Source organism: Podarcis filfolensis (assembly GCF_964270895.1).
Source record: "Podarcis filfolensis genome assembly, chromosome: 3".
In the NCBI taxonomy this organism is placed as follows: Eukaryota; Metazoa; Chordata; class Lepidosauria; order Squamata; family Lacertidae; genus Podarcis; species Podarcis filfolensis.
In genome coordinates, this window is record NC_139606.1 from 34,109,099 (window position 1) to 34,123,031 (window position 13,933).

The window sequence follows — 13,933 nt, forward strand, 5'->3', positions numbered from 1 at the left end:
AGTATGGAATTCTTGTTGAAGGCATGAATGGTGTATTGTGCCTTATGACGTGCAAAAATTGGTATACTGAAGGAATCCAATGATTGCATGAAATGTGATGGAGAAATGGGAAAAAATAAGGGTTGTTCTGAAAGTAATGATCTGAATCTTGCAAATCATGTACGACGTAAAGTTGACACAGAACACACACCTCCATGGGATATAAGGAATACAGTAGCAACAAAGAGAAGGGACAAGCTTTATTTCATAATTTTTTTTCCTTTTCTTTCTGCAAGCAAAACTGCTTTGATATAAAATGAGTCCAATGATACAGTGCTATCATCCACTCAAGCAAAAGAAAACCTCACGCTGACGTGAATGCAGATTATACTGGCATTCTGATACAAGTGTAATAATTCTAGATTCCAGATGGTGTCTGGCCTTTAAAGCAATGGCACAGAAAATGCTGCAAAATATTGGAGTACTGAAGTACTGGCAAGTGCTCTTTAAGTAACTCTCTCTGTGAATTCTCTGTAGGATAATGTTTGATTAACTGCAGTATGAACTGTGTCTTCTGTTTCTTAGTATCCCTGCCACATGCCTCTTCGAGTCCACTGCGTTAGTTCAAAATGCATAATGTTGACTGTTGTCTTTTTCATTTGTATTAAGACAAAGTTATGAGGTATCCTTTACTGTTAATCTAATGATGAAGTGACAGGCCTTGTTGACTTAGGACGCAAAGACAATTGTACATTCAGTAATTGCTTTTAGTGATCTCTCTACACATTACTGCAAACAACCGTTAGTTACATTGAAAAAAAACTTTCTCCTTTTCACATATGATATGGCATAAACGAAACAAAATTTGACAAAAATCATACACATAAAATAAACAAGACAAATACACAAATAAGGCCATCTGCAAAATTAAAAATCCAACTCTCGTAATATTTCACAATAATTTCTACAGAATATTTTACATCTTAAAAACTTAAATATTTAATGCACAGGAAAAAGGTGGTCTTGACAGAGCCGACCACACTATCTCTTGGAGGACTTGTCTAATTTGCTGGCCGGCGACTTTCTTTGTGGAGTTGGAATTTTGGAAGGTTTTCCAGATGCTGAGCGAGAATTGGGTCGGGGTGTTGGCCTAATTGGGGTATGAACAGTCTCTGATACATCTGAGCACACAGACTGAATTTCTGAAATGTCAAAATCAGATGCGTCACTGCCCCGGCGGCTGCTTGCTCTGCTGCCAGCCTTGCTTCCTGCTCGACTTCCAGGTCTGCTTGGTGTTTTTCTGGTGTCTGCATGAGGAGGAGAAATACACCCATTGCAATTAGAGTGAGCAGGGATAACGAAGGCTGATTTTGTACTGGCATCATCAAGAGCTTCATGGTGCTCCATTATGGGCATCCAGAAGTCTACTCAAGTGAGTGCTGCTCTTTCATTACAAACCAGAAGATAAAGCTAACTGTGGCTACTGGTCATGGCAGCTTCTATCTCTGAACACTAGTGGTTGGGTTTCACTGGTAAGGAGGCTGCTGCTACACTCACATCCTGATTGTGGGCTTCCCATCCTGATTGGCCATCGTGAAAACATGATGCTGGACTGGATGGTCCTTTCGTCACATTCAGCAGGGACGTTCTGGATGCTACCCACTGGGCACATCAAGTATGCCCTGTTTCAATCCTACATGGGTACATCAGAGCCCCTCTGTTATGTGCAGCTGGTGGATATGAGTCAAAGCAATCTACTGTTTTCAATGCCAATTATTTCCCTTTTAAAGTGCTTTGTATCACAAGTGGAACTTTTCACTCTAGCTCCTTCTGCTCTGGTATCATGAAACTCACAAGTTAGACATGATATCAATATGCAGTTCCAATTTTACATCCCACCTTCAGTGAACCAGAATTTCATCAGTACCAAGGCCTTGATTCAAAGCAGGATCTGCCACATTTCAACCTCCCAAAGAAGCAGATCCAATGCAATGTTTGTACATGCAGTAGTCTACTTTTGACTCTTTGTATTAGGTACTAGCATCCCAGAGACATTTATTCCAAGCTCTCCAGTGCTCACCTGCAAAATGTGCCCTGACTCTTGTAGCTGCTGTTGAAATGAGGCTGCTGTCTTCTCCAGAATGGAAACCCTTCCCAGACAGATATCCTGGCAATCTAAGTTTACTCCCTTGTATTGGAGTCCCCTGTAGGACACAAGGAGAACTGAATGAAACAAACCCATTATGTTCTGCAACAAACAAGAGCTGAATTTAGGACTCCATCCATATCACCTTCTTCGGAACATGCATGGCAAAGAAAAAGCTATTCCAAAAAGTGATGACATAGGAATATTTAGTTAATGAGTTGGAAAGGGAACCAAATGGTAATAATATCTAGTATGTAAAGCACTTTACCTGTCACTGTATCTCTTCCTTCCCTCCCTCAATGTTTCCCAGTTATCAATTTTTAGTTTATAAGCTTCTTGAGAGCAAGAACCTGTCTGGTTTTGCTTACATAACTTGGTAAGGTGCTTTGTACACTGATGACATTGTATAAATGAACATACAAACAAACAAACAAAAAGAATGGCTTTTTATATTTACATGTCAAGATGTAATATACCTGCCAACTTAGGATCACACTTCATGTATCTGATGAAGTCAACTCTAAACTACAAAATCATGAGTTTACTCTATGACAAGACATTTTGCTATTTTTTCTGCAACAATGTGTAACATGCCTATGCTTCTGAAAAATGCACCACTGTGTGACTAGACTGAAGGATCACTGTTTAGTCATCAAGGAAATATGGAATTAATTCTGACCAGGGAGGACAATTAAAATGCTGCGCTGACACTTCTTTGGTTTGCTAGTAATAGCTAAATGCAAATAGGAAGTTTACACTGAGGCTATGCTATCTGCTGAAGTATGGAGAAAAAGAAAGCATAATATTAGAAACTGTCAGCAATTCATATTCTGTATTGTGTTTTAAATCCTATGGATACTTAGGAGTAATAATTCTGTACATGTAATAAATGTATTTTATGGGAAGGATAGCTAAGGAGGTGTTTCGCTACCTAGTAAGCAAAGCCATACAAAAATCTCAGAAGTTAGTTGTAGAAAAAGCTGGAGGGAAAGTAGCAGAAGTGGTAGCCGCCACAAGCAAGAGCAGTGATAACACATTCTTCTCAGCGCTAACCATTGATGTACTGCATACTCTAATTTTGTATTATGCGAGAAGACAGCAGTATTATGTCAGCAGGAGACAGTCTACTGATTTAATCTTTGGCTCCTTAATCCATAGTAGACTCTTTCAATCTTTTATGTATTTCAGTTCTCAATATTCCCTTGTTCTAAACAAACAACCATTTCCCTATGAGAACTGAGAAATTATAGCTTGGGTTGTTTCCCCAGGATTGGCACTTAAAGATACTTCAGATCCTAAATATTCTGGTGGCTGCCACCTACGCAGTGTTCCACAATCACCAGATAATTAATTTTAATGCGTGTTTGTACCATGAGGGCACAAAGTGAGACATTCTTGGTGGCTCCTTGAGATATATGGAACTTCTTTCTCTTGGAGGACCGAGCCAGATACACTCTAAGATATTTTTATTTTCACTCATTTTTAATGGCCAGAGTAAAGCAGATATGGGATAGTTGCAATGCAATCTCACAATTTTATCTAGGTTTCCTAAGCATAGTATTTATAGTTTCTATTTTAATGCCATTTCTTGCTCTGAGCTGTTGGGAAGGGATGGGCTTGAAACTAAACTCAGGCCATAGTTCAGCATGGAATAGAAAGTGTTTTAGTTTATTGATTTTGGTGTGCTTAGCTCTGAGAGGCCTAAGTAATAAATGGGGTCAAACAGAGCCAGAACACCAATGGCATACTATTAGGTAAAATAATATTGGACTGACTTAATGTTAGTGCAGGAATCTGAAACTTCTTGCATTTCACATAACTTTTCATTAGGCAGAATGGTAATGCACCAGGATCTCATATTTATCTAACCGCTTATCTAGAGCAAACTAGATGATTTCAGTTATAAATATCTTAGACTCCACATGTACAGAGCTGATTCCTAGTTTGACCATCATTATATAGAATTTAAAGACATGCTCATCAAGACCCAAACAAACTCAAATGACTGATCAATTTATAGATTTAAAAAGAGAGAAAGTAAAATTGCTGGATAGAAGATTGAAAACAAACGGAGTGCATTAATATGTAAGGAAGGTACAGCATAGCTGGGCAAGGAACTGTAGTGAATGTTAGCTAACAGGATAGTTTTAGTGAATGTTAGACTAGAATATCCATCCATTACTGTACCTCTGTGGATGACACTTGATATTCAGAGCACTCTGGAGGTTTACAGGGAGATGATGTTTTGCTGTTTATCAACCATGGTTTACCATAGTTGCGTGTTAAATGATGGGGTGTCTGTATGGAACAATGGCAAATCACAAGGGTGAAGAACAGGCGATGGAAAACAATGTCATGGAGAGGAATATTCAGATTATGAATACTGAATCTCACAGTAAAAGTCAAAAACAAAATGACACCAAAACAAAGCAGGAACAGTTGACAAGCATTCTATACAAAAGAGAATGTATGTGTGCTTTTTAAAATGCAATGGTGGGTTAATGGTTTTTTCATTATTGTTTTTTTCCACTTTTCTAATTAGCTTACATGTTTTTTCCCAGGCTTGCACGACCGCTGCGATTGTAAGGGAGGAAACGATAAAAAACTTTTGTTAGCTTTCTTTGAAAAATAAAATAACCAGTATCTCCCCTATTTGTTATAGGGTAGCATTATGGCGAACTGTAGCAAGCTTGGTCTGATTTTATTAACTGCATTAAATTTCATCTGCACCACTCCAGTCATACCTTGGGTGTGCTGGCAGCAAGAGCTGATGTTGGAGTTCCTTGAGCAGGTGGATTTGACACAGACATGGATCTGTTGGGTGAAGCACCCCTTGAAGAAGGTCGTGATCTGCGTCCCCTTTGTCGGAAGGCAGCCATGCTTTGGCTAGCTCCGTCTGCCAAAATGAATTTCTCACGTAGCTCCATGTTTGTCCTCCCTTTAGCTAGAGGATGCGAAAGAGAGAAATTGAGAAGTCTGATTATTTCCCCGTCTGCCTGTCCATATCGCTGGCTTTGCTAGAGCTAAACAAACAGGCCAAACAATTCAAACACATTAGTGAGTAATGCATTTGTTTGAGACAAAAAAAGTTCATTTGCAGAATATGCGCATCTAACATTTTACGCTAGCAAAAGATGAACTGCGCATCTAACATTTTATGCTAGCAGAGATGAACTGCTGTCAACATAAATCAGCATGATAATGGAATGGCTCAACATGCTATTTGGTTACCAATGCACAGACTCAACCTGAAGACCCATTTGACTAATGCTACCACTGTTTGGATGATTCAGAAACAGATGCTGGCTACGATGAGTAAACATGGAGAGAAAAGCATAAAAACCATATTAGTTCTAAGCTATATAGTAATGCAGTTGGGCAACATGCAATGACAAACAGAAACTCCCAAACTGTAAAGAAGTGATGGGATGCTGGGCACAGACAAACGCAGGTATAGAGGCAAAGGTGAGAACTTCCCACAAGGTTCAGATGCGTAAACAGGTTAGCATTTGGTTTTCTCTGTCTTAATGGCAATTGCTTTTGAAACACTCTTTCCGAGCGTGTCAAAGGAAATTTAGAAGCAAGCTCTCAAGCACCAGCCAGTGCAATAAGTGTTAAGGCTAAAAAATGTGAAACGTGAAGCGTTGTGTTAAATATATATTTGTATATATCAAAGCAGAGTGGGTAGGAAATGGAAAAGAACATTAAGAACAGGAGAGACAAAGAGAGGGGTTTGCCAACCTATAGTAGGCTGAGTGGTAATTGAAGAGTTTGATTCCGAACGTAACATTTTACTCCCATGATGATGAACTAGAAAAAATGACACAGGATATGGGTCATATTAAAAGAAAATTGTTAGCAGGAGAAGAAATCAATTACAGCAGTTGCATATGCAAGAAGATTCAAAGCTGCAGGCCGAGGACAGATCTTAAGTGATTAAAAGTTCTCGCAAAGTGTTCCTAAGCAAGGTCATGGAGTTTTCTTCAGCAAAAGAAACCACTCGTGGTGTAAGCTCAGCTGCAGACAGTCCCAATGTCATCATGTAGGTAAAAAAAAGAAAGCAAGTGGTTTCTTTGCCATCTTCAAAAAGGGAAGTTCTATCTTCATACTTCTTAAGGTTGCATGAAATGAGGACACAACATATCATACAGTGCTTTAATAGAATGAAACCTAGTCACCATTAAGACACCCAACAGGTTTGCATATGATTTAGTTTCCACATAAGAGCTAGTGTTTCCATGGCAAATTTGATGAAGAATGCAATCTTACGTTCCATCCTTTTGAGACAGGTTTATCTCTGAAATTATGCTGTCCTTTGAAAGGGATTTTGTGGGTGAAGTACCCCACAAATGGAAAACAAAAAAATTCAGACTCATATTCAGTAATACTGAAAATCACAAATGAACTATCCTTGCTGAAAACCTGTTTCAGAAAAAAATAATCTCTCCATATTGACTCAATTTACACATAACGCTAAACCATGGTTTATGTTAGTGATGAGCTGTAGTGAGCTCTTTACTTCTCCCCTGCCTTGTCCTCCTCTGGTGTGGCCGCGAGAAAGGATAAGAAGCTTCTGCTTCCGCTTTAAGCAACTACAGTTTTGCATGATGTCCAAACCTAGATGTCCAAATTAACCTTAACTATGGTTTATTGAAACAAGTCATCTTCTTAAACTATGGTCTGAAGTTGGCTTGTTTAAATAAGTGTTAAGATTAACCACATTTTGTCCAGATCCGGATGATAAAAAGCTGTGGTTAATTTAAAACAGAAGTTAATGCTTCCTCGTAGTTGTGCGGGAGGAGGAAGGGAAAGGCATAAACTACAGTAGCAGCCATCACATCTTCCATATTTGTATACACTGGTGTTGAAGAACCCAATTCCTGTAACGGGAAGCTTGGTGATTATCAGCTGGAGATACCAGCTGTTGTTGTTTTTTAAAAGCAGCAACAATAAATATGTCAAATCAAGTACTGTTCACCTGACTTAGGTGGAACATGGGTGGATTGTAGGCATCTCACAATGTAGGAATAAAATAGCACATGTAATGTGTTATTATAGGAGTCAATTATATTCAGTCAGAATGCTACATTCCACTTTTGTCCTGTTAAGATTCTTCAGAGTAGAGTATGAGATGGGATGATGGAATCAGGTGGATCAATGTAGGCTGTGTAACTATCTCATTTATTCCTGTACAGCAGGAATGTAAAATGTGACTCAAGCATAACATAATTAAAACAGAATTGAAGCAAGACAGGTAACATCCAGTCATATGATCCTTTACTAAACAGAAGGAATTTTAAGTTGTAGTTTCAATTGTATCTGATAAAATGGTGGCTGGATAAGTAAGCATTAGGAAAAAGAAATATATAGCCCAAAGAAGCATGTATACCACCACAACGTTTACTTTTCAGTCTGAACTTGCAGCATTACGTATAGAATTCACAGTTTTAACTACAGAGAAAAATAATCTAATATATGCTCAATAATGTTTTCTGTAGCTACTTTTCATTTTTGAGAAATACAACACTACGTTCACCACCCCATCTTAACATTCCTTTGTACATTCACAACATAAAACTGGGTGATGCCCTTTATATTATTCCCTCTGGGATTAGCAAGTAGTCACTATTTTACTTACCATTTCCACTGAACTTCTGGAATTTTGCCCCCCCCAAAGTGATTGCTTCACTTCACCTCTTGGTGAGCCTAGCCCAACCAATCCCATGCCTACTGCATTCTATCAACACACACAGCAGGCAGACCTAGGACCCAGAAATGATTTCAACTAAACCCAGGCTACCCTCTTCTGTGAATCAGGTTTTAGGCTTATAAGGCTGTTAAGATGCTACAGTGAAATCTGCTTACAAATCTGGGCTCAATAGATTAGAATCCTTGGAAGATCTAGGCCACAAACCAGTGAGCCATTTTCCCCTTCAGCTGTTCACCATGAGCCAGGCTACATGTTACACTCACCATAAGAGTGGTCCCACCACAGTTTCTGCTCTTCCCCCCTCCCAACTCTGAGGGAAAATTAGCTAACAACAGAGAAAAGGGGAGATAACCAATGGACAGGAAAGAGAAACCAGCACTTCCTCCTTTCCTGTATGTGTGGTTTCTGTGTTCCTGACAGCTTTTCATTCTGTTGGTGTGAGAGAGCCAAAGAAATTCCTTGCAAGTCAACCTCTCACATGGTGAATGCAATGCATAGCCAGAGTATACAGCAGAGCTTTCCAAACTTTTCATGTTGGTGAGACACTTTTTAAACATGCATCATTTCAGGACAGTAATTCAGTTTTGCATCATTCCACGACACAGTAATTCGGTTTTACTAGCAAACCAGAGGTTAAACTAACCCCTTTCCAGCTCTGGGAGGAGCGTGGGGAGCGTTTGTGTGACACACCTACACACTGCAGCCAACACATTAACGTGTCGCGACAAAGAGTTTGGAAAGCTCTGGTCTACAGTATCTTCAGTAGGTAGTCCTTAAAAATAGCAAGATGTATATAAGTAGGGCATGTGAATCAGTGTTTAACTAAACCAGGGATTTATACAGTTTACATTTCATCCTTCTAACCTCTTCTACCCTAGTTAATCCATGACAGCAGTTGTATATACACTATTAATGGGTTTAATAGTCATATGTAAAGAAGTCTTCCTACATACCTCTGCAAGGATCATTTTTCACTAAGAACTCATCAAGTGCCATCCATCCGCCTCCAACTCGAACCATAACAGTGCTCCGCAGAATGCGGACAAGACGGAGTTGCTGGGAGTCACCAAACTGTGCAGGAAGACAGGAAATCAAGCTCAAGGTTTCCTACAAGTTCTAAACAGCACAGTGCGCTCCAAGCCAAGAGGGTTAAAATTAGCCACGCACAAGAAGCTCCTAAATCATTAGTAGAAAAATCACCAAAGAGTTTTGCATTATGCATAATAGTTTTCAAGTTGAATGCAACTGCATTAACCCAAAAGGTAGCAATGAGATTGGTGGGGGAGGGGAGGGAGGCAGAGCACAAGGGTATAATGCTGCTAGGTTTGATTGCCCCCCCCCCTTGATTCTTGAGAGCCACATGGATGTTTCTCAGATCTTTTCAAAGGAGAAAAATTAGTCATGTAATACAGGAAGCTAGTGTATCATGGAATTGTACTCTCAATACTAAAACCTTCACTGATCTCTCCTTGCAAAAATGATAAGAATATTTCCACCGAAATATGGATTAGAACTCATTATGAGGACACTGATCCACAGAACAAATATTACAGTGATGACCACTGAATAAGTCAGAAAAACAAACTTTTATTGTTATTTCAGAATTTCTTTTTCACCCTCTTGCCTTCTGGAAAGCTGCCCCTTAGAATAGCCACTAAAGGGCTTTTCTAGGCAAGTGTTGTATCATGTAACAAATAGGGATCCAGTTATCTTTCTTCAGGGATGCCCTTCTTCAAGGGGTACTAATTTTTTTAGCATTTTGTGACCATTCTCCCACACATTATGTGTATTTCTATAGCCAGTGTGAGAAGAAAGTAAGAATAAGATGGATTAGGGCAATGGCCCATCTAGGCCATCCTGCTCTTACAGTGGCCAAACCAGGTGCTTGCGGGAAACCCACAAGCAGAATTCAAGTACAAGAGCACTCTCCCCTCCTGTGGTTTGCAGCAACTGGTTTTCATAATCAATAGTGCCTCCAACTGTGGAGGCAGGACACAGCCATCATGGCTAGCAGCCTTAAGCAGCCCTCTCATCCATGAATTTGTCCAATCCTCTTTTAAATTCATTTAGGTTGATAAACTATTGCTGCCTCCTGTGGGAGTAAGTTCCACAGTTTATGAGTTGCATGAAGAAGTAACTTTCTTTAATCAGCCCTGAATCTTCCAACATTCAGCCTCATTGGATGGCCAAGGGTTTGAGTGTCATTAATTAGGTAGCTATTGAACCATTAGTGGCTTGTCTCCACTTTTCTAGTAAATGTTTTTACTGTCTATTTTATTCTTTTAAGTTTCATTTTTCTTACTTCGTTAGATGCTGGCTGAACTCCATTATACTACCCCAACACGCAGCATTTTAAAGTAAACCAATAACTGGCCAGCACCAGCAAGACTATCCTTTGAACTCAAAGTAATAATGCTGCAATTCTGTGAATACTTTATATTTGTAAAAAAAAAGCCCTAAAAAAACAACAACTTGAAGGCTGCAGACTCCCCCTCCCCAATGCTAGAGCTCACATCTCCTTCCAGAAGGATAGTCTCCCCAACTTTAATGATGTGGTAATTTTCAGTTGCAAATACGCAGCTTCACTAACACAAATATCAGTTTAGAGTGGGGGGGGGGCAAACAAAAAACCCCTCGCATGGTGGGGGCAGGAGCTGGCATCCTCCAAGGGTCTAAGGCAGTGGTGGCGAACCTTTTAGAGACTGAGTGCCCAAACTGCAACCCAAAACCCACTTATTTATCGCAAAGTGCCAACACGGCAATTTAATATGGGATAATAATGATTGTCTGCATGCACACATACAAATAAATAAATAAATATAAATAAACCCAGCCAGGTGGACGGGGTATAAAATAAAATAATAATAATAATAATAATAATAATAATAATAATAATAATAATAATAATTTGCTCTTTTTTGTTACTGGCACCCCAGCAGCCGCAGCACTTGTGTGTGTTGCGAAGCGGGCTGTTAGGCAGAGCGCTCTCAGGATACTTTCCCTGGATGTGGGTGTGTGGGTGTGTATAGATGTCTGTTTGTTTCTCTCTCTCTCTATGGCCCCTTTGGCGCTTCTCTCCCGAGCTTCAGAGAACAAGAGAGAAGCAGAGAGGAAACAGAGAGACAGACAGAGGACTCAGCGTGGGACTCAGGGAAACCTGTGACTGGCCCATTCACCAGGGAAGCTGGAGTCGGTATGTTGGGTTGGGGATTGGGTGGGCAGGAAGGAGAACTGAGGCTCATTGGCTTCGCAGCGTGCAGGCAGCAAGGTCTCCTGTTGTGAGGTGTCTTCAAGGAGCAGCTTGCCTCCACCCCTTCACTTCTCCCAGCCCCTCTTCATGACATTCACTCCTTCTGCACCTCACCCACCCTCTCACTGGCTCTCCCTCTTCCCCACCCGGTCTGCACTCTCCAGAACAGGTGAAAGAGCAACCTCCTTCTGAGTTCAAAAAAAGGAGGTGGGAAAGGCAGGGAAATCAGGCTTATGCAAAAGCCAGGCAGAAGCAACCCGATGTGGCACATTGCAAAGCTGCCCCCTCTTCCGTGTGTTTTGCTTTGCACAAGCGTGGCCCAGCGTAGCGCTCCCCTCCCTGGCATGGGAGGGCAGGCTCCTTCTCCACCCTCACCCCGCTCTGCATCTTGGATCTTGAAAACAGCAGCACAGCCCGAGCCTGCTGTTTGTCCTCAAGGGTAAGAGACAGACCCTTCTGTTAATCGATGGCTAGCCGAGCTGTCGCTCCCCGCCAAAATAAAAATCCAAACCTGCTTCGGATCCAAACCCACACCATCACAACCCACTGTCTCCATGCTTCCTTACCCAGCGCCCTGTCTGTCTTAAATTGCAGCGTTTGGGGGGGGGGGAGCTGGTTGGCCAGCACACAACTCTACCCCACGCTACTGCAGGCAGTGTGCACTCTAGGGAGCGTTTCCTGCCCACATTGGCGGGGGGGGGGGGAGCTGCACATCCGCCAACCACCTTAGGGAGCGTTTCCCACCCACAATGGCAGGGGGGGAGCGGCTGTCCCTTTGCCAGCCCCCAGTAATGGCCCTGCATGCCATCTTGCGCGCATGCTATCAGAGAGGGTTCTGAGTGCCCACTCTGGCATGCGTGCCATAGGTTCGCCACCACTGGTCTAAGGAGAACAAGTGTGCAAAATTGTACTTCTGCTGTACTTTGTCAAAAGCAAAGTTTTAGGAAGTACATAAATGCTGGTCCTTCAATTTAGTGATCTGGAAATGCTGCAAAATCCCTTAGGTCTCTTATAGCCTGTCCACATGTTCTTATGCAAGTAGTTTGAAAGCATAGCTCTTTGAATGTAACATGCATTCCAGACATACTTCCTTTTAACACATATTTCCTCTCTCCATATTGGTTTTATAACTGGTTTTGGTTTTAAAGCATTAATGTGCCAGTTATGCAGAAAGTACCTGAAAAGGGGTGCTCAAACAACATTCTTTCCAAATGTTACAGCGCACACACCACACACCAAGTCTGAGGGCCCTTTAATATGTACAAGTAAACAATCACTTACTGAAATGTGAAATAAAGAAAGAAAAACAACTGATTCCCCTCCCAAATATTCTGGAGCCTTAGCAAAATTCGTTGGTGATCTAAAGGACTCATTACACTCTGTTGCTTCGTATATTAGTACACATGGTGAAAATCTCTGCACCATTATAGCATAATTTTCAGGCTCATTCAAGTGGCTTAAAGCCTGCTTCTCCCAATCCATGAATGTAAACACATGTTTGCATTTGGGGCAACATGTTTAGCCTTAATCTGAGATATGAATGAGCCTTCTGGCAGAGCACACAGACTCTTCCCTCTTTAAAATACTGCCATAAGCCAATAAGTCTTCAATTAACCATAATTTCCTGTTATGTCCAAAATGGGAAACTATGGTTAACAATGTTCAGAACAACCCAGGATCTTAAACCATGGTCTGAAGCTGGTTTAAGATTCTAGCTTGTTCTGAACATTGCAGCCATAGCTTCCCAGTTTGGATGTAGATGGAAAGTATGTTTAATTGAAGGATTATTGCAGCATGCAGAGAAGAGAGGAGGGAAGAGCAATGCGAGGACAGAGTGTATGGGCAACAAGGCTCATGCATACTTAGGTTCAATAAGCTGCTATAGAATGATCTGACCCAGGCCAATAGGGAACTAAAATGTAGTATAAGGATGGCCACCTGAGTTTCTCCTTCACTCTTTATATGCACATTTCAAATCTTCTTTCCATGACATTAGTATCAAATCACTAATACATAAAGTGTCTCCAATAGTTCCAGTGGATGTCTTACACTACCATTGCAAAACGCTATGAATCATAGCTAATGTTGTCAGACTGTAACTGAGAGACCTGACTCAGCTGGCAGTAAGGTTTCCATCAGCAGAATGAGGAGAGAAACAGGTTTGGGATATTTCCCCCTTCCCCGCTGCAGACCCCCCCCCCCCCAGTCTCACTAAATCTGCCATGGAGGGTCCAACCCTGTGTAGCAGATTTAAAGGAGGGTTGGCTGCAGGGAGGAAGGGGGAAATATCCCAAACCTGCTTCTCTCCTCATTTACATTCCCCACTGTAATAGGAACGTGTTCTGCTCTTTTCTTTTCCTGCCATTGTGATTCACCCCAAACTGCTGCACAGCACACCTGCAGGCCTGACCATTGCAGCAAGTGGAGGAAGGGAAGGACAACAGGACCAGGGGAGAAACAGCAGGACAAGCCATGGCTGCCTCATGTCTAACTGTACTGTGCAATCTGAAAAGTGCACTAGCAGACTGCAGGGTTACAACCTTTAAATCCCAACCAATGCAAAAGACCTCACTCTTCCATATTATCAATCCAACTCATCCAAATCTCTTGTCCACCTCCAACTGATCCCCCATTACAGGTAGGATCTCAGAGCCACCCTGTTCCCTGGGAGAAAAAAATAGTCAGAGGGATTCAGCACTTCTTAGCTCGGATTACTGTGATATGTAAGACCAGATTCTTCATGTGGGTACCTATGGGGAGTTCTTCCCAAAGATCACACTAGAATAAAATGCCGGATTTCATCCTTGGAAAGAAGCTAAGGTAAGCACTACTTGTTTTACAGCCAAAT

At 41.3% G+C, this 13,933-nt stretch overlaps 1 protein-coding gene across 1 annotated transcript in view; it reads right to left on the bottom strand.

The window, feature by feature from the left end:
• Positions 1 to 224: 224 nt before the first annotated feature.
• The window catches only part of LOC310759029 (dystonin-like), a 306,438-nt gene continuing 292,729 nt past the window's right edge, over positions 225 to 13,933 (bottom strand). Inside the window, exons 98-102 of the mRNA XM_083605788.1 lie at positions 8,789 to 8,906; positions 4,870 to 5,069; positions 4,313 to 4,423; positions 2,060 to 2,183; positions 225 to 1,286 (exon numbers count right to left, since the gene is read on the bottom strand). Of these exons, the coding sequence (XP_083461914.1) occupies positions 1,021 to 1,286; positions 2,060 to 2,183; positions 4,313 to 4,423; positions 4,870 to 5,069; positions 8,789 to 8,906 (819 nt within the window). The 3' untranslated portion in view covers positions 225 to 1,020. The remainder of the gene's footprint in view (positions 1,287 to 2,059; positions 2,184 to 4,312; positions 4,424 to 4,869; positions 5,070 to 8,788; positions 8,907 to 13,933) is intronic.